Raw genomic sequence first — 21,405 nt, 5'->3', positions numbered from 1 at the left:
GTGGCCTTTTTTATAGTCATCTGTAGGCATGAAATGTGCAACACTGTGAACAATATCCAGTAAATAATGAGGTCTTCCCTGATGGACTTTAGGCCAAGTAAAATACGCAGCTGGGCCAGATGACTTAAATTTTCCAGCTATAAATCGTAGCAATTCACCAGCTGTATGCAGTAAAATACAAGTGGAGGGCTCTCCCTTGAGATCTGGTGTTTAAACCTGCGGAAAACAACTGCTTTTTTCAAAACATACAGCCCTAAGCAAAAGGTAACGTAACTTAAGGATCCTCTGGAAGTGAAAAAGAGATGGGCATCAGGTGAGAGTTACTTAGACAACTTTATTTATATCCCCACTCCCCAGTAATGGGGTTGTGTAACTCTGTTCCTTGTGTAAGGACATCTGTCATGTTTCCCACACCACGCAGGAAGGAATTATGTTTGTTCTGTAATAATAAAATCTGTCCACAAAAGCTGTAAACATTTTGAGTCTTTTGTTATTGTCTCTTCCAAACACACGCACAATATTTGTATCAAAGAATTTCTAGGTGACCTTTAGTGTCTAGTCCCTGACTCAATCTCACACTTTTTTTTTAACTTTTTGTTTTCTTTTTTTTAAGCAAAAATCCAGTGATGTGAATGTTTGTTGTGACTGATATCTGACAGAATCGTCGCATTCCCTTACTTCCCAGCCCCTATGGAGCCCTTTGCTTAGAAAGTTTCTGGAAACTGTTAACAATCCCGCAGGGATATTAAACCCTTGCGAGGTCGAGTCCTTGGTCTCAGGCCCCCCCCCCGCCGCTTTTACGCCTGAAGCAGCGCAGAACCTCTGCGGCATCTCGTCCGTTTCACCACCCGTGCCGTTGGGAGAACAACCGGCCGTCTTGCGGCGCTGGGCAGGTGGAGCCTGGATGTCAGGGGGGCGCGTTTTTCTCTCCCGCTCGTTGTCTCTGCCTTCAGCCCGTAGCGTCGAGCGTGAGCTGGAAGTCACGCCGCAATCTGTTCCGACCTGCCAGCTCACTTTAATAGTCTCACTCAAACGCACAATATCTCCTTAGCCCGCTTGGCTTCCTGAGTGTAGAGGTGAGCAGGTCCTATTTTATCATTAAGACTCTTTCAAGTAATGCTTTCTTTTGGCTCACAAATAAATCAAGGACAGCAGTACAAGAAGAAAGGAAAATAAATCTTCTGATGGATTGCAGGCAGAACAGATTCTTTCAGCTCTTTGCTTTTTACGCTTGAGTTCAGTAATGGCACGTAGCGGTTTTTTTGCACTTTCCTAGCAAGCTGTCCGTGCTCTTCGTTCCATGCACGTGACATCCAGCAGCTGTGAGGGTCCCGTACAACTGACCCAATGCGGTACTTTTCAGGGCTATCGGTCACTAGTAAATCCAGGCTATTTCACAGAATGTGTCATTTTCCTTCTGAGATATTCTGAAGGATTTTGATAAGGTTCTCCAGGCCGAAGATATAGCCGTGGTCTGGCCCGTCGTGAGTGGTGTGATTGCATTTGGAGCCTTTGAAAGTGGTGTGGGCAAAGTCTATCATGCGAACGTCGACTCTGGAGTGACTCGTGCCATGTGGAGTGGTGCAGTTTGTTTTTTGGAAGTGAAGGTGATTATCCAAGGGTGCCGTGTTCTCCTTGTGCTCCTGTCCATCGTAAATGATGAGAAGTGAGCTGGAGTAGAACCTGTAAGAGCTTTGCTTCCTAATGACGGAGAGCAGAGCTTTCAGCCGCAGGATGATGGGCTCCAGGAGATCCGTTCGGAGGTGGTTACCGTTGCACAGGAACTGGCGCAAGGTTTGCCTGAATCCCTCCGGTGAGAGTTTCCTGCCATAATACTTATCTTTGCAGAGAAAATGGCCAGTGTCCGCTTGGTAAACCTTGAGGAAAGAGAGCAACAATCCAGATTCAGTTGGTCGGTTTTCCCAAAGCTCTAGATTTCACCCTAACCTAAAAACTTCAGAGCCACGCTGAGGAACGGGACACGGATCCTCTGCAGTCTGGCCATACCTAGCAATGCTGGCAAGGTACTGCAGGCTTCTCGCTGAACCCCACCGCCTGTCTTTTCTGGAGATTTAAACTATTCAATTTAAACCACTAGCGCAGATTCTTGTTGTACTGCTATAAATCACCCCTTCGGGAAACCCAAATAGCTGTAAAGTCATAGCCGCGTCACTAGTGATTTACAGCGTTTTCCCGCTGGCGATGGTAGGAGTTTGCAGCGGCACAGGAAGACCCCAGCTTTGTGCCTTCTCGCAATACGTAATGCACGGGTAGCAATAATCTTGCTTTCTTAAACACAGAGAGACAAGAAGTAGACAGAAATTTGCATGTGAGGCTCAGGTAGCGCCGACTAAGAAATGAAGGAGTGAATTTAGAATTAGCTCACACGCCAGTTGTAATTTAAAGGATAATTTGCTCGACAGAAGGATGTCAAAGACCAGAAGGGGACACGGGTTTTGACACCGAGTCTTTATGCCGCTGTATGTGTGCTTTATGATCATCATTGTCATAATTATCCTTCAGGCACAGCAGAACAACATTTTGAAACCCGCTTGAGAAGTGCGAGTGAAACAAATGTGTGGTTTCCAGGAGGAAGGGCAGCGATTCTGAGCAAGAGGAACCACAATATTTAGCACAAAATAAAGCCCTCGCTCTTGCGGTGACAGGCTGAGACAGCTCTGCCCTCGCACGAGCGGGGCAAGGGATGCTTTTTGGTTTTTCTTTTTTGTGCAGCAGCCAAGGGCTGAGCGTGAGAGGGGAATCTGTGTCCGTCTACAGGCAGATTCTCAGCTGGGGTAAACTGGTCCCAGCTGCTCACACTGGTGGCAGCGGTGCGGGGTGGTGCTCATGCAGCCGAATCTCCCGAAGCCAAAGAGGGGACACGGGCAAGGGTCACCCCCCGTATGTGCCATGTTCCGTACTCTTCCCTAAGCGTCCTCTCCTGTTTGAGGACAGGACACACAGCCGAGTGGTCAGTCCTTACAGCCTGTATTTGGAGGGAGACGGGAATGAAACCGCTTCAATTTATGCCAACGGAGAGTCCCTTTAGATTTCCAGCTTGGTTTCAAGCCGTGTGTCGGGCAAACACCAAAAGGACCGAGGCTCCCTCTTACCTGCATCCCACAGATGCGAACGCCCAGAGACGCAGAGGTGCTTTGTTCACACTTCTTGATGTGCCGGGCTTTCTTCTCCTCCGAGGCATCATCGCCGTGCTGCCGGGTTCCCATCTTTAAGTCCAGGATGCAGGGATAGTTGTATTTTGATACCACATTTTCAAGCAATAGAAACTCTGAATTTGAGTTAAGGGAAACCCAATACTTTTAAATTCTAATTGAAAGAGGTCTTAAATCAGAGCAACTGCTGACGCTCTCCGTAATAGCTCACAACTGTAATGAGACTTTCTGAGCCAATTTTACCAACATGTCATTGCTAGAGGCCCCTTGCTGCCAATTTCAGTTAATTTACTGTAGTACAGTCCTACCAATTAAAGCACCACCAGCTCCATTGTCTCGTGACACGACAGCCCTGGGCTGTCAACCCGACACCTTGCCTCAGCGCTGGACTCGCTCCGGCGGGTGTGGGCGAAGTTGTTAAGCTGTGTTACTCACATGACTGGGGGGGAATGAAGTGTAATAGGAAAATAAAAGGCGAGGCAGCTGCTAATTCCTCTGTAGTCGTGTTTTTAAATGTATGCCAAGGGGATCCTTGGCTTACGCTGAATACCTTTTACGGGAAGTGGGTTTTGGTTTTGGTTTAGGGGCTTCTTTTTAGAATAGAATAGAATAGAATAGAATAGAATAGAATAGAATAGAATAGAATAGAATAGAATAGAATAGAACAGAACAGAACAGAATATTTCAGCAGGAAGGGACCTCCAATGATCGTCTAGTCCAACGGAGCGGTGGGAGAGGATCAGAGCAGCTAAATTCTGTATATTCTGTATTTTCCCAGGGACTGGGCAGAGGAGGGATGCCTACCCCCTGCGATAAAACATGCATCGATGATGAGCTGTTATTTGTAGCCAAGACTAGGCTGGAGGCGAGAGAGGAAAAAGGATACGATGAAGTTTGTTCTCATTATGCTTGGAGGACATGCGGTTCAGGTGCTGCCTGTGACAGTGCAGTCCCCAGGGGTTGTAGCTGTTTCTTTCTGGCTGGTTTCTGTTCGCATCTTCCAAAAGTGAATCTGTGCGGTACTGAAGGTCTGTCCTCAATAGCATCTTCCCCGGGCAGCTAGACAAAACACACAAAAGAACACGTTTGGTTTATAAGCTCCAGAAGAGAATATTCCTCCCCCCCTCTCTTTTGTAGAGCCTCAAACTTGATAAGGTGAATTTTCAGGGACTCTCAAAGGAAACATATTCATCATGTCCAACCTGTGGAGACCCTTTGTTACTCCGTAAAAGTAATTTTCAGAAAGCCAGCTATTGCTGCATGCCAATATTTTCTTTGATTATCATTTCAAAGTGTGCTTGGCTCCTATGAAAAGCGCCATTCATGGCGCCAATGACCAGGAATCGCTATTTATCCCCCTAACGGGCACAACACAGGCAAATTGTCCCACAATAGGAACGATTCCCAATAGAGAGGGTCTGGTTTCGAGGAGGGCAAGGAGGGAGCAAAGAGATTTGTTCTCCTAGCAGGGTCATTCCTTGCTCTCTCTCATTGAAAAACCATAACTCCCGTCACGCCGAGGGCAGCGGATTCACGGTAGCAATATTGCACCCTTCAGTCATAGCTGACCTAGGTCTTCTCTGAACCAGTTTAAGAGGGAATATGTCTTGCGGAAAGCCCCTGCAAGCCCTAAGGTCACGGTGTGCTTGCAAGCACCACGATGCCTTTCAGAGACAGCTCTCCCCTGGGACGAGGACAGGATCGAGCCACCCTCGAGGCTGCTAATTCTGGCTGGTTACCAGCGGAAGGGCGTCCATTGTGTGCTGTGTGCTTGGTGGCTCTTCTCCTGAGGCCTCTTCTCCTTTTGGAGCACGGGGCGCTCCGGGGAAACAGGTTTAAAGCAGTTTAAGGCACATATTGGAGTAACGGCATCTCAGCGATAGCCAAATCTGCCCCGCTCCATCACCAAGAGATGAACCATGAAGCCACCAAGCTGGGCTTTGCTTTCTTCGCCTTGGTTGGGCATTGCTTTTGCTCACTTTGCTTTAAACCAGGAGTTGTGCCACCAAAACCATCCCCGTTAGACCCTACCCAAAGGGGCAGGCGAGGACCAGGAGGAGATGCGCAGGGAGCGGCAGACCCTCACCTGTCTTTGAAGGTCTTGGTGAGCTGCGTGTGACTCCACTTGACGCACGTGTGCTCGCTGCCGGTGCCGGTGCTGGCAGCCCACTTGCATTTGTGCCATATCGTCACCGAGGAGTCGCCGATGGCGTTATCCAGCCGGCCGCAGCTCTCCGTCTGCAGGCTGGGGCTGGCGAGCAGGGTCAGGTTGCCGAGGCTGTCTTTTTTGAGGTGCACGGAAACGATGCCTAGACAAAAAAAACAAAGGGGAAAAAACCAAACCAGAGTGAGATTAACCTGTGGGTTACCGTACAGGTTTGGCCACCATCTGCACCAGCCCGAGGTGGTCCAGCCTCCCTGAGAGTGCTGGCACTCAGCAGGACAGTTGCCTCCTTGGGTTTTAGTGGCCACTGAACCCCCTCTGATTTGGGGTCCAATAAACAACATTAGTCTGAGACCCTGGAAAACAGCCACAGGCTTTTCTAATGTTCCCTCCTCTGGAGGCTGGGCTTGAAACCTGCCTCCTCTGAACATCATGTTCCTTTGTCCCCCATCCCTCCAGGCTCTGCTATGCCGCAAGTGACCCAGCAAAGACCCCTGCGTTGGACCCGGAGCTCCTGGGTTATTTATGACAAGGGATTTAGGTCTCACTTTTTAAGACAGGGCAAGGTTGGAAATGCTTTTCATTGGCAGGAAGCAAAGGGAGGGTTTGGGGACTAGGAATTTTCCAAAGACAACCAGCATGCCAACTCCTTCTTTTCATTGGAGAGGCCCCAGGAGTAAGGGCAGAGGCATGGGCTGGCAGCGCTGCCCGCGTACGTGATGCCCGAACATTGTCACAGTCGTGTCCTTCCCCAAGCGCCCAAGGACCAGCACCACCCAAACGGCTGATGGGAGAGACCCGTACATGCCCCGTGTTGTGGCACGAGGGGGAATATGACCATGAGCGGGGATTATGACTTTCCACCTTAAGTGCTTAAAACGCCATTGTGTATTTTAGCATTGCGATTTTTCCCTGACACTAGCGGGAATCACAGGGCTCGGATGCCATTCAGCCCATCACAGATTTAGCCCAGCCTCGGCCCATCCGCGCCACGGGGACGGCTGCCTCCGCGTCTCAAATGACAGAGCAGGAATGGCCATGGCTGGCGTACCAGCCGGCTCTGACCTTTCTGGGAAAGGCTGATAACCGCAGTCCTGCTCCTGCAGCCCCCCGTCGGGGCTGCCTGAGCCTCTCAAAGCAGCGGAGGCATTTTTAGAGCATCCCCGCTTTGGGTCTCAGGGGGGATGCCAGCCGCGTGAGTCGTACCCTGCTGCTTTCCAGTCTCGCTGCAGGAAGGCAGATCCAAAAGAGCACGGTGGAGGCTGTTGGACCAGCAAAACTCATCACTGGAAAGAGCCCCCCCTCACCCTCCCCGTTAGCAACACGCGGAGCTGGGTTTTATCCAACTGTCCCCGGGGGATCCTCGCTTGGTCTGTTGGGCGCTGCGGGGAGATGCATTTCGGCAGCTTAACAAACAAGGGCGCTCTGTTCTCCCAAGCAAATTTGCCAAAGCAAATAAATACACAAACTCCCTCCTCGCCATGTAAAGCGAGATTATGGGGAGCAAACACAGGCAGAAGGATTTGCCCCCTCTGTCTGCGTGCGCGCGGAGTCCTGCCTGCTGCCTTTTGCTGACAGAGGGAGGTTTTCATCGCCTGAATTGCCGCAGCCCGGTGTGTCTGCAGCCACCAGACACCTCCACTGGACTCGGGGTGCCCGTCCCTGCCCGGGTCCTGCACCCCGTAACCCTCCAGCTCCAGCTGTATTCGAATGCGCTTCCCTGCCCCCCTCCGTACAGCCCCCCTGCTCAGGTACCACAGCCCTTTCTGTTCCATTTTGCTGTAAAATCAGCATTAATCCGAGCAGCGTGCCGTGGCAGGCTTGGTTAAATCGGCTAATTTTGCACTGCAATGGGGGAGGAATACACACAGGCTGCTTTGCTAAGGGAGCTGGGGGGCTGGAAACCTTAATTAGGGGGTAAGTAATATTTTTAGCCATCTCAGTCCTTTGCTCCCGGTGATGGTGAGCACGGGGAGCTCTGTCTTCCTCGGGCTCCAACGTTACCCACCTTTCACTGAGTCCCGTTCGTAAAAATCCCATTTTACAGATAACTGAGAGCAAGTGAAATTCCTATCAGCTCGGATGCCTGCTTTGAATTTTCACGGGACGTAGGTCGGCAAAAAAAGCCAGCCTATCTTTTGCCTAAATCAAAGCCTTTTTATTTTTAAGAAGTCACTGCGAGGCGAACGGAGTCCTGGATTCCCAATCTAGCGCTCCGCCTCAGTTACGGCGCTGTAGCAGCCTGTAACCTTAAAAACTGCCCCAATTACATATCTGCAAGTCAATGGGGCTGCGCTGATTTGCATAGTGCTGACAATCTGGCCCTAAAAACGTTATATATAGCATGAAACTAAGAGTCCTTAAGTATCTTAAATTAATATGAAAATTAACGGGGAGATTTTCAAAGGCAAGAATGAGCAGTTAAATTGCCAGGGAATGTGATCGTCTCGCTCCTTCCCGCTGAAGACTATGCCTTCAAAAAGCTACGTTTCAGCCTGAAAAAGACTTTTGTTTCCTAATGTGCTTCCATACGGGGTTTGCATATGTCCTGCAGGTGACCTACGTGTGCAAACCAAACCCGTAACAGATGGCTACTGACCTTCTCTTCTATCGCAACAGGAAAGGAGCTATCTGGGAGCAAAGGTGTATTTAGGTATTTCTCTTTGCTGGCCTTTTAGCGTCACCCAAACCGCCAGCCCTCTCCTGTCCAGCACCAGCGGGTATTTACGGCTGCTGTCACCATGCTAGCGGCATCCCGGTCATCCTCTGTAGCTCTGCCCTCATGGGTTTATTTTTAAATTTACATGTGCGTGTATTCACTGCCGTGTGCAATAGAAATCTGAGCAGAGCCGGGCTTGAAAACAAGCCCAGCGTCCCCTTCGCAGGCTCCGCTCGGGGCAGGCAGAGGTTTGCGAGGGGATGGGGGGGGTTGGAGGGGGGGGCAAAGGCGGTCCCAAGGTCACCAACCTGCCTGAAACGCTTAAGCGAGCGGTGGACATTCTTTTTAAGCGGCCGACTCCGTGTTCGATTTGAATGGTGACATTTGATCACCGCCGCACATAATGTCACCATTACATAATGGTCCCCGAGCCGTCCCCGTGTGTCCCCCCCCTGCAGCCTAAGAATAGAGATGAGGAACACGGACACGTGTGAAGGGGTGGGTGATGAAGACCTCCGGATTATTCTCCCTGATGCTCATCTCCCCCATCAGCCTCGTGGGAAAACGTTCCACCTCTGTAATTTTCCCCGGCGGTCAGGGCCGGGACAGTTATCATCAGAATTAAAAATGTGCGTGCCCAATGCCAAATTGGAGAAGAATTGCTATTTAATTACCCCTCGTCGCAAAACTCACTGGGACTTGCAATGGAAGAGAAAAAGAAGACAAAAAGGTATTAATAACCGGGCCACCCCTGAACTGATAAGCTGGGACTGCTTAACATCTTTATTAGAGACAGAGCAGGGCCCAGCTTTCTGTCACCAAACCCTGGCCCCCGCTAAAGAAAACTGCTTAGAGGAAGACTTTTTTCTTTCTTAAGCATCTTTTTAATATGGTCCCATAAATCTGCAAAGGCCCCTGACTTTCTGGGAAAGGGAGAGATTGGATTGGAAGCGCATCGAAACCGCGGCTGACACTTCGAGCTCTTTTCTGTAACGCTGAAGGACCAAAAGATATTTTAAGTTTTCAGGTGACAGCTGAGCTTCTCGCCTCTCGCAAAAATCCAGGGTCGGGAGCTTTACGAGCAGCACAAGTCTGGCAGTAAAAGCAGAAATAGTGAGGGAATAAGAAAGGGAGGGAGGGAGGGAGGGAGGATGGCTTTAAAAAATATGCCAGGACCCCCACAGACACCGAGTGCTGATTTCCAGTAGCCCGGTTGAGAAATTCAGCTGGGAAAGTGGTGCAGGGCAAGGAGAGTCAGGGACAGGGAAACTGAAGGGGGGGACCGGGCAGCGATGGGGGGCACCGGGCAGTGATGGGGGGCACCGGGCAGCGAGAGGGGCAGGCGGGAGGCTCTCCCCTGTCCCAGGAATGTCTCCCTTGTGGGTGAACAGCCACCTGGATGGGATTTTTAAGAAGCTAAGTGGTCCGTGCCTCTGGTTTCCCAGGGACCAGGGCTTACAGGAGCGCTGGGGGGAGCGGGGCTTGGCTAAGGTGGAGCAACCGGCCAAAGCGATGCTTGAGACAACTCTGGGCTGTTTCTTCAGGCTCGGTGTTTCATGGTGGCCCCAAGGACTGTCTCTCCCCCAGCTCATGCTGGTGCCAACCCTGACCCTTTCCTTGCTCTCCCCAACTCCTCTGTCTCTGACACAAACCTTCACCTCCTCCGAAACCAAGGCCTGGAGCAACGGGACCATGCACGTGGGCACCCCGAGCTCTGCCCTGGGTACAGAACGCCTTTTTAATCAGGGATGCTAAGTCAAAGCTCTACTGAACAGGGCACGTAATGTGTCAGATCTTGTGAATCCTGTTTGGAACAAGACTGTCCTGGTCCCTGCACCTATTCAGTGCCGCCATTCGCATGCCATCAGACCAACCCACCTGCAGCCATGACCTGCACAATCCTCAAAGCGAACACTGATGGGAAACCCCAGCCTATTCCTGCCTCTTGTTCTCTGTTTTTTTCTGTGTTTGCCCTCTCTCGCTCCTGCGCTGCCCGGGCTCGCGGCTCCCTGGGAGGGATCGTGTCCATGCTCTCAGCCTCCACCTTCTCATGCCTGTCCCACTTGGAAGCAAACCAGTTTCATCCCTGCTTGACATAACGAGCATCCCCTGCGTTACCAAGGCTGACCATGGCAGCAAGGGGATGGGCAGAGGGGAGGATCTCCTGGTGCCATCAGCCAGCGCTTATCCCTTATTAGCCATCAGAGACTCCCCCCATCAGCCACAGAGACCCCGGAAACCCTCCCAGACCTGCTCCTGTGCTCACACTCACGCGGGAAGCATCCTTGCACTCCAAAACGCGCACGAGTGACGGGGCTCCATACCTCAGAGCCAGCCCCGACCGGGTCCCACCAGCCCTTCTCCCAGTCTCAGGACTAATCCCAGTGACAACACTGGCCCTTAGCTCCTTCCCCAGTCTCTCTCCTTACCTTTATACTGGGGCGTGAACTGCCTCATGGCCAAGGGCAGCGACTCGTAGAAGCTCAGCTCCTGCAAGACCAGGGGCTTGCAGACCGTGTGCTCGTCGTACTTCATCATGCTCATGTGGCCGCCCACCTGATGGACGAAGGGCTCCAGGAGGACGGCGGTCCGGCTCTCGCTGGGCTCCAGAGGGCTCTGCCCCACCATGGTGCTGGGCGAGAGGCGGACGGGGGAGTTGCTCCCCTTTAGTAGCAGCAAAGGGAGATCGGGAGTGGGATTTGGGACATACTCCGCCAGGCCAGTTAACACCCACGCTGGATCTTCACCGACAGTGTCTGCAAAACAGAGGGTATGGGGGAGTGTGAGAAAGGGGGACGAGCCACCACAAAGCCACCATCTGCGCCGGCATCCCGCAGCCAGGGCCGGGTATCGAGGACGCAGCCGGGTGGGATGAGGCCTTCAGGTGCCCAGGGGCTGGAAGGGAGCCCCAGCCTGAAGTAGAGAGTCCAGAAACCACGCAATTTAGACCTGTTGTGAGCAAAAGAAAGAGAGGGGAATGATCGAGAAGAGCTATCAGGTTAATGCGGTGGCCTCATCAAAGCAGCTGGATCAGGGCATTCCTTGGGCTGGTAATGCCAGGTTATTAATACGCTGTGTTAATGACACCCCTTGCTGTGAAACAGCCCCAGTTTGCCTTACGAGACAGTGCTAATGATGGTCTTAGTCTTTCCCAAGCTAGAACATTCCTTCCAAAGGAGGTTTATTAATAAAGCGGCTGGACTCCCTGGGCAGTCCCTTGCCCCTTAACGCGGCTGACGGGGTTATCAACATTTTCTGCACCTTCTAAAGAAATCTGAGTTTGGGACATTCCCTTGTCATTTAACACCAGAGCATTAGCAGGAGTGTTTCCTCCGTTGTGCTAACACGTGGCACGAAGATGTGTCAAACCAGCACCGAGATGGTTTGCACCCAAGCGCCGGCTCCCCCGCGCTCTCTCTCTGCTGCAGCCCAACAGATCCATTCCTGATTCCAGCCCCCGAGAGAAATTCCTCTCTGATTTTGACAGACATGGAGCGCACCTGTGCTGCACTGCCTTGGCTTCCCCTGCAAGCACCCAGCATCACCCACCCCTTCACTTTGTTCTTTGCAAGAAGCCCCTGGGTGGCTCTTGCTCTGGTGGACACGGGGCAGGGGAACCCCACAGCCCCTGGGGACGACAAAAAGGCAGCTGAGCTAATATTTACACTGGAGAGGCATCTGGCTTCATACCATCGAGGCAGTAAAATCAGAGGAAGACAAGCCAGACCCCAAATTAAAAGGAATGGGGAAAATAAAAATAAAATCACCCTTTTGAGGACTGGTCCATGTTCCTGCAGCCCTCAAAAAGGGTGTGCAGAGCCCTGGTTTGCCTGTCCCTGTTAGCACGGGTGACTTTCTCCTTGTTCCTCCACCTTCAGCCTGGCTTGGGGAGTTTTGCATCCAATTTTTGCTAGAAGAAACCCAGCGCAGTTGATAACAACGTCTTCGGAAGAGCCATTTCTCTCTAGCAAAGCCTCCAGGATGTGTTGCTGGGTGAGCGGCACCACCTCTGCCAACCCCAAGCCTTGCTGGGACCGGGCAAGGTGATGCCAACACCGTCACCCCCTCCTTGACCGGGAGACACCGAAGAGCCGAGGGATGCTGGTACCTCCCTGCTCCCGCCAGGAATAAAGCCGGCGTTTCCCACGGCGGGCAGCCGCTGCCAGGTCTCTGCAGGGAGGGCAGAGCCTTTTCCCCAGTGCCGGCACTTCCAGCCCAATCCAGGAGCTTTCCCACTGAAAGGCAGCGTGTTCCTCACCCTGCAACAAAGAGCCCGAGCTCTGCTGCCTGAATTTCCCCTTCGCCCTCCTCCTGCTGCAATTAAACCGCCGAAGAAACGAGCCCTCGGCGCAGGTTTGCGTTTCGCTTGGATGAAGCAGGTGGAAGGGGGAGAAAAAACACTCCAACCTCCGGAACACCCGGAGCAGCTCCTTTACCTTCCCCAAAGGGGTTGTGGGGTTCCCCCACCCCTCCCCGACGTTTTCCTATTCTTTCGTCACTCTTTGGAGAGGAATTTCTCCTCTGCAATTCCCAGCCTGTACCAGCCAGAGGGAACAAAGCCCCGGCCGCTCAGGTGAGGGCTTTTCAGCCGGGGAAGAAAGCAGCTCCTCAGAGCTTTTCTAGAAGTTAATAAAAGCATTTAGCATTTTGTGAAGTCGTGGCAACTTTTGAAGAGGATTTCTGCCTTGAAAGCTGTAGGTTTGTGGGGGTTTTTCTTATCCCTCCTTTAAAAAAAAAAAAAAAACAAAAAAAAAAGAGAGAAAAGCAAAAAGCGGATTTGTCGTAACACCCCTTTGGAGCAGAGAGAGCAACAGGGCTGCAAACCGGCGTGTATGGCTTCAGAGCCAGTCCAAGGCTGAAAACTCGGCTGACGTAACACACAGAATTCTGGCAACCTTGGCATCGCCAAGAGGGTTGGGGGGAAAACCACCCTCCAAAGAATTTGATAAGGCTCTTATTGTTTTCCCTTAAGCAAAACTCGGAGCGAGATTTGCAGTACGAGAAAGGGGCTCTTTTCATTTGGTTTATGCTCTGAAGCAGCTCGTCCATTCGGAGCAGATAAATGTTACCGCAAACACTTACCGAGCTGCTCTGAGCTCCTCTGAAACAAGACACTCTCGAAATAAATCACCTCTGCCAGCTCAAGTTATCGCAAATGCCAAAAGATATTTACGTCACTAAAAATACACGGAATTACAGATAAATCTGTATCCTCAAAAACAAAACCAGAAACCTTGCCTATTTTTCCCCTAGCTAGAAAAAAAAAAAATGAAAATAAAAAGGCAACCCAGGCACTGCGGATGAAGAGGAGTCAGAAAATATTGGGGAAGGAAAATAAAGAGAACTCCCCTCTTCAGGGGGGAAAAAAAAAAAAAAAAAAAAAAAGTAAATATTTTAAAACATCTGCATCTCCCAGCTGTTCTCCCCGGTGGCTGTCGGAACACACCACCTTCCCTTCGCAGCAGCATCACTGGCCTGAGCCAGATCTGCGTTTTTAAGGACCACGAATGTGTGTCGAGGAGCTGACGGGCTGATGGGCACCATCAGGGGCCCGCGGGGACACCGATGGCCGGGTACCGTCACCGCCCGCCCCGCTCCCACCGAGGGCCAAATGTCAAAAAGAGTTTGAGCTAAACAGGTTATTTACTCCCAACTCTAAACGCAGCCAAAAGAAATGGAGCAGATTAAATTCTCTCCTCTTCAATTCGTGCCTGCTGCATCCCAGCCCAAGCAGAACCCAGTCTGACGCGCTGGGGGCAAAACCAGACAGCCCGACCCTCGCGGAAAAGCCCAAACCTCGTCAAGGGCTGGGGTCCTCTTAGCAGAAATACTTTGGAATATTAAAAAGCAAAAACTTCAAAAACAAGTGCCCTGTCAGCACAGAACCAAGTTCTTAGTCTTATATATCACGTGCAACACCTTTACCTCTGGGGGACCCGGCTCCCCAGAGCACCCTGCGCAGCGTCGGCTTTCAAGCACTGCAGGGGGCTGCTAATTTTTTTTTTTTTTTTGCTGTATTAAAGGCAAGAAAATAGCATAGCTGTTAATTTGAAGAGACTCGCATGGCCGTAGCTCTTGGCACTGGAGCTGACCTGGATTCAAAGCCAGGTCCTGCACCGGGCGCCAGCCCAGCCCAGCCCGAGGTGCGGGCAAAGCCCGATCGCCCCGTCTCCCTTCAGCCTCGTCCCTCCAAACTCCGCCACACCTTGGCCATAAGGAAAATCCTACCGGTTCCAGCTCAGAACCCATCCCGGCAGGGCTGGACGCAGACTCGGGCTGTTCGCAGGGGCAGGCAAATGGCTACAACCCTCAATGAACCTCCAAATCTGCCTTCCCTGCTCTTCCCTCGTCTGCAGCCAAAGTCAGAACTACTTGCGGGGCAGCATCACGCTGGGAGCGAAAAGCTCAGCTCTCGGCAAGAAACCCAGCTCCAACCATCCTGCCATAAATCCTTACACGCAGAAACCCTCAGCTCTTTTATCTTACGTTTCCTTTCCTGACAGAAAATGATGTTCCTAAAGTCGATGACTGGTCCCTCCTGAAGAAGATGCCAAGGTTGGGTTTGCTGCACCGAAGGATTTATTTGGCTGCTTTGCGGGAAGGGGATGGGCGTGCACGGGGAGGGATGGGAGTCGCATTATCTGGGGCTGCTGCCACCCCCCTGCCCCCTCCGGGGCTGGCCTGGGCATCGGGAGATGGTGTGGGGCGGCAGCGGGGCTGGCGAGGGCCAGGCTTCCCGGCGGGATGCGGGAACATGCCTTTGGACCACCATAGCAAGCCTGGGGCTGCCAGCAGTGCCATGGAATGGGGTCCTGTGGGAAAGGGCACAGGTGCCCTCACCCCCCCTGCCCAATTTCAGCCTTTCACACCACCAAACACCATCTGCCTTTTTGCCCAGCCTCTCCGTGCTTTCCAGCAATGCCACGAGTGCGATGGAGAATCAAAAGCCACCAGGCTCACGTTTTGCAGACCCCATGGATGCTGCAGAGGCTCGCACCAGCCCCTCCGGGTGCCAGCTGTCCCCCCACCCCAGCTCCCAGCCCTTCCCGCAAGCCACATGCTTGGAGCCTCCCGAATAACATCCCACCCACGCTCCGAAACAAAGCCCTTGTTCATCCCGCCCATGTCCATCCTGCCCTGGAAGGCGGCCGGCGCTGATGCAGAAGCCGCCCTGGAGCTCACCTGCTGGGTGTGGGTGGCCGGCGGGGGCTGGGTGCCGAGTGTGGCCTCGGGGCGCTGCCGGGGCTCAGGGTGCTGCCGGGGCTGCGTTTCTCGCTGCTTCTCGGCGTGGTTCGAGTGTGAGAAATGAAGGAGCGGGGGGAGCCCGCGGGCATTTGGGCCATCACCTGACTGCTGCCGTCGGTGCTGGCAAGCGCCTGGTATGTCCAGCTGACAGCTGAGCTTTAAAGGGGGGGAGAGACACCCTTGGGTGGCAAAAGGAAAACAATGCCGCCTGTGCGAGAGGGTTAAGGATGGAAAGAGAAGGGGCCGGCCGTCTGCGAGGCTTTCCAGAAAGCATGGCCACGCTCCGGCTAACCTTGTGCAATAGTCTGCCCAGGAAAACAACTGTTGCTTTTTTCCGGTGTGTTTTCCCCCGTACAACCCGCAAAAGCCTCCCTGGCTCAGCCCCGCCGGCGTTTATCGCCTCCCTGGGGAGGAAGGTTGGGAGCTGGCAGTGGGTGCGGGATGGACACCGGCTTCCCAGAGCTCCCAGCAGACAAACCCACGGGCTGTTTGCTCCCTGCAGGGGGAAAACACGCCGGGGCAACGCAGGGGAGGACGGGCAAAGGGGCTGCAAGCGCTGGAGGGAGGCGGCGAGAGGAGGCGGGATGCTGCGGGACAGACCAAATCACCAGTCTTTTTGGCAAAGAAAAGCTATTTACGGCAAGGGGGGCAAGGCACGGGGCAAGAGCAGGGCTTGCCCGAAGCTGGGCAGCAGGTGAGTGGATGAGGGAGCGGAGCCCGCAGACGCCCAGCCCCGACCCTGCCAACAGCCTTGTGCAGGGAAAAATGACACCGCGGCACTTTGGGACCGGTGGGGGAATGGAAAAGTCCCAGGGAGCTTCCTGCCAGGGCCGAATTGTCTCCTCCAGTGAGGCAAGGACAGCGTGTGTGTCCCCCTCCGGACCCCCTCCACCCCCGGGGGAGAAACAAACACCCACTGCCGGGCGTCCGCTCCGGCACATGCCAAGGGCCGGCTGCCCTGGACACGCCATGCCAGCCCCATCCATCCCAAGAAGACACAACCCGTCTATTATTTAGGGGATCCAGGCATCCCCCAGGACAAGCAGGGGGTGGTGCCTGCTCTCATCCCCCCATGCCGGGGGTTCTGGACCAGTCCCCAGTGATAACCCGGGGGACGTTAGTAAATCAGTGCCCACGACTGGGGCCCCGCGGGCTGCAAAGGGGGAGGCGCTGGGAGGGGCTTTGCAGCAAAACGGCAGGAGGTTGGGAAGAAAAGCTTGCTGTTGAGATAACGATTGATGGATGTGGTAATTCTCACTAACTGGAGGGGAGAAAACGGGCTCACGAAGACCAGAGGGATCGAACTGATGGTCAGGGGCAGAGGCTGAGATTAAAGACGAGGATGAAACACAGACCCCCTGATACCCAAGCCCTGACTTCACTCTGCTGTATGCTGGTATTTTAGATCAGGAAAGTGCTTTTTTTAAAATAAAAGCTTGGTTTCTGAAGGAAAAAAAGCTGATGTGGGCACTCTGCGAGGCCAGCCACGGTGCGTCCCCCCCTACCAACAGCTTATGGCCTCCCCTTCCCCGCTGCATGCCCCTCACTACAGCATCATCCCTGGTCGCATCCCCTCGGCAAACGGCTGAGCTGTCGGTTATCCTTAAATGTTGCTGCTGTAGGGTTGTGGAGAACTCGCGCTCGATAACATACCCCCGGTGAGAGGTTTTCGGTGGGTTTAGGTGCCGTTAAAGGGGACAGCGACGCAAGGAAGGGCCGACCCAGACCTGGGGATGCTGGTGCAGACCTGGACCCGGCTGCTGCCTTCTCCATCCCGCCTGAGCTTAAATAGACAGGGCTTAGCACCAAAACCCCTGGCTCTCCTGCGACAGGGGCACAGGTGACATGGCCCAAGCTGTCCCAGGGCTGTAGCACCTCTTGCCCTTCAGCAAGCCAGGGGTGATGGATGCAGACACCAGCTCTCTCTCCTGTGCAGCTGGAAAAGGCTCAGCGTCACAGGACGGCGTCCCCACGTGCCACCGCTCGGCATCACAGACCAGCCCAGCAGCAGGAACATGCTGGTTCCCAGCATCTGCTTCTCCCTCTTCCCATCCCCTAAGTCCAGCTGGCCTTGGCGTTTCCTCCTCCTTTTCCAGGACAGACAGGGCAGGGCTCCAAGCCGGCTCCCTCTCCCCATGCTGCCACGTGGGTGGCACGGGCAAGCAGCGAGTCCCGACATCCCTTATTCTCATCTTCACCCGCAACGGCACATTGCTCCAAAAGCCCCCAAAAAGAGAAGCCAAGCCAGTATGCGATCCCCAAACACGCCAGGCTTTAAATCTAATCGTTATTGAGCTGGTAGGAGGGGGCTGGGACCATGCTGGGGGTGGGGGGGCGGTCCCTTGGGCTCAGTGAGAGACAGGACCAGGCACCCAGGTTTGCCCCGTGGCCCCAGGGAGCCCAGCACGGGTGTCCGGCTGCTGCAGCACATCACCGGCGCACACCTTTCTCCTTGGCAGAAGCCCGTCCTGCCGGAGAGCGTATGTATTTTTAATGCGTGTGTTAATTGAAGCAATCTCATTTTTATGTCGGGTGTATTGCCGGGCCGGGAGACATGTCCTTTGCAGTTATCGCTCCATTAAAACAAGCGCACGGAGGATGCTCGAGCCGGAGCCCAGGAGCAGCTGCGGGGTCCCCGCGCAGGCAGCCGGGCTGATTGCCGCTGCCGAAGGGCCGCAGAGCCGCAGAGGCAATTACTCAGCCTCTTGTAAAAAGCAGAGCCCTCTAAGGGAAGAGCAATCCTGGCTCATATTAAAACTATGCTAATTAGGAACTAATTACGGGCACAAAGATATTATTACCCTTGGCTAGCCTGCAGGCTGCCGCCTCGGTCCCGGCTCCAAACCTCTCCCAGCCCGGCCCAGACGCGGGGCAGGGTGGGCAGGTTGTCATCTACAGAGGAGGATGCCAAGGCTGGAGTGAGCCAGGGCTGCCCGGTCCCCAGCCCCCGGGTAACCTCAGCACCACCGGGCCTCATCCTGACATGACCCGTGCAGGGCCCTTCTCCTATTAAACCACTACTTTTCTATCTGCAGGGAGAGCTGGAATAAAACTGCGTGACTGAGGATTGCCTTGGACATTGAAGAAAAACAACAAAAACTGCCCAAGACACGCAGGGACCTGACGCTGACCCCGTTGTGCTGTGCCCATCCTTTCCCATCCCGCACAGATACCAATGGTGCGGGTTTTTCCCCTTTCCATCTCTAAAGGCTTTGCACCATCCTTAAGTCTTTGCTGTCGCTTTATCCTCCATGCTCTCCCTAGGCGGGCAGCGGTGCCAGATGTGAGCTGCCACAATGGCACGGTGACACCAGGACAGCCAGGCTGGGTCAGCCCCTTGCCCCGAGCCAGCGCTGGGATGGAAATGCCCTTCGTGCTGCTGCTGGGTGCTGGAGCCTCACCCGGTGGCTGGCACACACACACACGTAACCCCTTGTCAGGGTGTCCTTGCTGCTAGTGGCACCTTTGGGACCCCAGCTGGGAGCAAAGCAGGAGCTGCTCTCCTGGAGGGAGCACAGGGACCATCCCTGGATCCATTTCTGAGCTGGTTTACGTGGAATTAGCTCAACCGCAGCCTGCGAGCCCAGCCCTGCTCCCAGCCACCCTTGGTGTTTTCCTCTGCTGTTGCTGTTTGGATGCCGAGAGCTGTTTTGAAGTTGGGATGTAAACACTGAATCTAGCCTTACAGTAGGTCACTGTGAAGTGACACAGGGCAGGTGGTCTCCTCCATCAGAGGGGACATCAGCGGAGGTTCTGGTGTCCCCAGGGCACTGCTGCTCCGCCAGGAGCCGCGGGAGGGGGAGCTCGGGGGGTTCCTGCAGTGCAGAGCCAACACTGTCCCTGGGTGAGGCGAGCTCGAAGCCAAGCAAGGTTTCCACAACCCGTTGGGGTCTCCTCATTCAAAGACACCCGTGGGCTTTGCGTCAGACCTCACCAGCCTTACAGAAGTGTTCCTACAAAATTAAAGTGCTGCTGTGAGGTGAGCGCAGAGGTCTGGTCCCCGCGATGGAGCCTGCTCTGCTGGCAGCCCCCCGAGGGGCAGGGAGGTGGGACAGGACTCGCACCTCGCCCTCCACAAGAGCGAGGGTCCCTTCATTAACATGCACAAAAACCCTTTTGCAAACACCTACCTGGAGGCTGTTCTTTAAAGGTTGAAGGAAGCCACGGTGGAAATCCCGGGGGGAGGCACCGGGGAGTGATTGCTTCGGACAGGGGCCGTGCCGGAGGGAGGCGCCTTCGGGCAGGACTCGCTGGCCATGCTCCTTCTTCTCCGGTTCGCCTTGATCTTTCCAGGAGAACTGGCACAGCGCCCTGACTCCGCGCCCCATAAATAAGGCACAGCATCAGCTGTCATGTCAGCAGGAGACAAAACATTTAATGTGAAAGGCTTTAAATGGAAGCAGGAAATGAAAAGATAAAGGGCAAATTTTATTTTAGATTCCTTGTTGGTACGTGTTTTCCTTCCTGACAGTAAAGGGATGCGACGGCTTTATCAGCCCACCGTTGGGGAATTTATTTATAGAAACTTAATACTTTGCAAGAAAGTGGGAGGGGGACGTTAGTGACTGGTTGAGTGAAGGCAAGTTGTAAGGAGAGCAGGGCAGCGGGATGAAGAACCCAGCCAGTCCCTCTTCTTTGAATGGGCCTGGGGTTCTGGGAAAAACTGCTGGTACCGCAGAAATCATTCATACAGTTTGTTCGGAGCAAGCAGGAGCTTGGCAGCGAGCGTGGCATGAAAGCAGTCTTCTCTGCTCTCAAGACAGCAAATGGAAGAAGGGACACGGGGCCAAGACTATCACAGAAAATATCGTGGCAGCTTGGTTGAAAGCAAACATCCTCTGGCACATGTAATTACACCAAACCGAAGACTGTTTCCTAACCTTGAATATATTTCAGCTGTAACTTAGCAACCTGGACTGGGTAAAAGCATCTGAACGGGAACGCAGGTTCGGAGGAGAGATTTAACCTTGCGTTCCCCTTTGTTCCCATACCTTAGCAACAACCCAACGCCAGAGGCGCGGCAGCCAGCTCCCACCGACTGCCACGGAGCCAACCTCCTCCTCTGCCCGTGGAAGTCTCCTCCTTCGTCACCCAGACCCACATTATGAGATTAATTAAGCATCTCTCTAAACAAACACGAGTGAGTCAACCATGTCCACAGTGATTACACAATGATGATTCACGGACGACTCGTGCCGTTTCAGGAGCAGACTCTGAAGTTGAAACTCGCGGTAGCACACGGTCTGAGTCACCGACACTCAGGTGAGAGTGGAATTGAAAACACTCAAGGAAACAGACACTAAAGACAACTCAGACTTACCAGCAAGATGCGCTTGTGTGTCTCCTACTCACCAAGCAACCTTGGAAACCCTGGGGATCTGGAAAATAGTCGGAGTTGACTTTTTGCCTTTTTCCTTGACATAAATATCCCCCCTTTTACAGTGCTTTGTGATGGCTTTGCTTAAAGCGCATTAACCTTTGGGACACAAGGAGGGAAGCGATACATCCAGTGACAAGCAACAGCCTGGGAGCACGGGCAGGAAGGGACATCCATCCCACTCCAGCACTGTATCCAACACTTCCCTCACTACTTCCCAGTCTTCCTATTCCATCACCTGTCCCATAAACCAGGCGAGTTAACCGCGGCCTGAGGATGCCACAACACACAGGATCAGCAGCTTGGACCAGAGTCAAGGGTTTCTGCAGCGGCTGTTGACTTCAGCGCGCCAGGGACCTGCCTTTCAGAAAACAAGTGCAAAACACACGAAGCTTGAGGCACCCTCGGTTACCATAGACTTATTGCACCATCTCATTCCTGCTTTAAATAAACTGCTTTATTACGGGCCACAGGAATACTGATCAGCTGCTAAACCGTCCTCCAAGCTGTCAGTCTCTACAAACTGCAGCTAAAGAAGCTAACTGCTCTTCAAACACACCTCTGCTTAACGCCAGCTATGCCCGAAACACAGATTTAACTTGCAACCAAACACGTGAGACTGCTGGTTATTGCAGCTGGCCACCGAGCGTCACAAGGATCCACGTCGTCTCATTCAGCTGTCACGCAATCCCCGTGCCATCTTCAGTCTTATTCTTAGAACCTGCGAGGTCCCCGGAGCAGGATCTATTTGATCTGCCTGAGCGAAAGCACTCGGAACAATCTGTGA

At 53.4% G+C, this 21,405-nt stretch overlaps 1 protein-coding gene across 6 annotated transcripts; it reads right to left on the bottom strand.

Annotated features, from left to right (window-relative positions):
* Positions 1 to 314: 314 nt before the first annotated feature.
* IP6K3 (inositol hexakisphosphate kinase 3) lies at positions 315 to 21,214 on the bottom strand. Of its 6 annotated transcripts, none has more exons than XM_074564571.1 (7): positions 20,562 to 21,214; positions 19,372 to 19,588; positions 10,426 to 10,752; positions 5,260 to 5,482; positions 4,060 to 4,232; positions 3,114 to 3,289; positions 315 to 1,877 (listed from the first exon to the last, which is right to left on the bottom strand). In XM_074564571.1, the coding sequence occupies exons 2-7, from the start codon at positions 19,583 to 19,585 to the stop codon at positions 1,407 to 1,409; spliced, it is 1,584 nt and encodes a 527-aa protein (XP_074420672.1). In that variant the 5' UTR covers positions 19,586 to 19,588; positions 20,562 to 21,214; the 3' UTR covers positions 315 to 1,406. The 6 variants fall into 6 exon arrangements, with proteins under 6 accessions (XP_074420672.1, XP_074420674.1, XP_074420673.1 ...); XM_074564573.1 differs by lacking the exons at positions 19,372 to 19,588; positions 20,562 to 21,214 and adding exons at positions 11,764 to 12,255; positions 14,483 to 14,565; XM_074564572.1 differs by lacking the exon at positions 20,562 to 21,214 and having other exon boundaries at positions 19,372 to 19,702.
* Between the last annotated feature and the right edge of the window lie 191 nt (positions 21,215 to 21,405).

The sequence above is a fragment of the Larus michahellis genome, chromosome 21 (genome assembly GCF_964199755.1).
Source record: "Larus michahellis chromosome 21, bLarMic1.1, whole genome shotgun sequence".
NCBI classification, from domain to species: Eukaryota; Metazoa; Chordata; class Aves; order Charadriiformes; family Laridae; genus Larus; species Larus michahellis.
The sequence above is the reverse complement of the archived record's forward strand: the minus strand, read 5'-3'. Positions and strand labels throughout refer to the sequence as shown.

What these genes read in the sequence shown, in the direction of transcription:
- IP6K3 (XM_074564571.1), bottom strand. Translation starts at nt 19,585, where the DNA reads ATGCTGTGCCTTATTTATGGGGCGCGGAGTCAGGGCGCTGTGCCAGTT. An exon ending in CTTTAAAGAACAGCCTCCAG is followed by an intron (nt 10,753 to 19,371) that starts GTAGGTGTTTGC and finishes TCTGTTTTGCAG; the next exon opens with ACACTGTCGGTGAAGATCCA. An exon ending in TAATGAGAACAAACTTCATC is followed by an intron (nt 3,290 to 4,059) that starts GTATCCTTTTTC and finishes ACTCAAATTCAG; the next exon opens with AGTTTCTATTGCTTGAAAAT.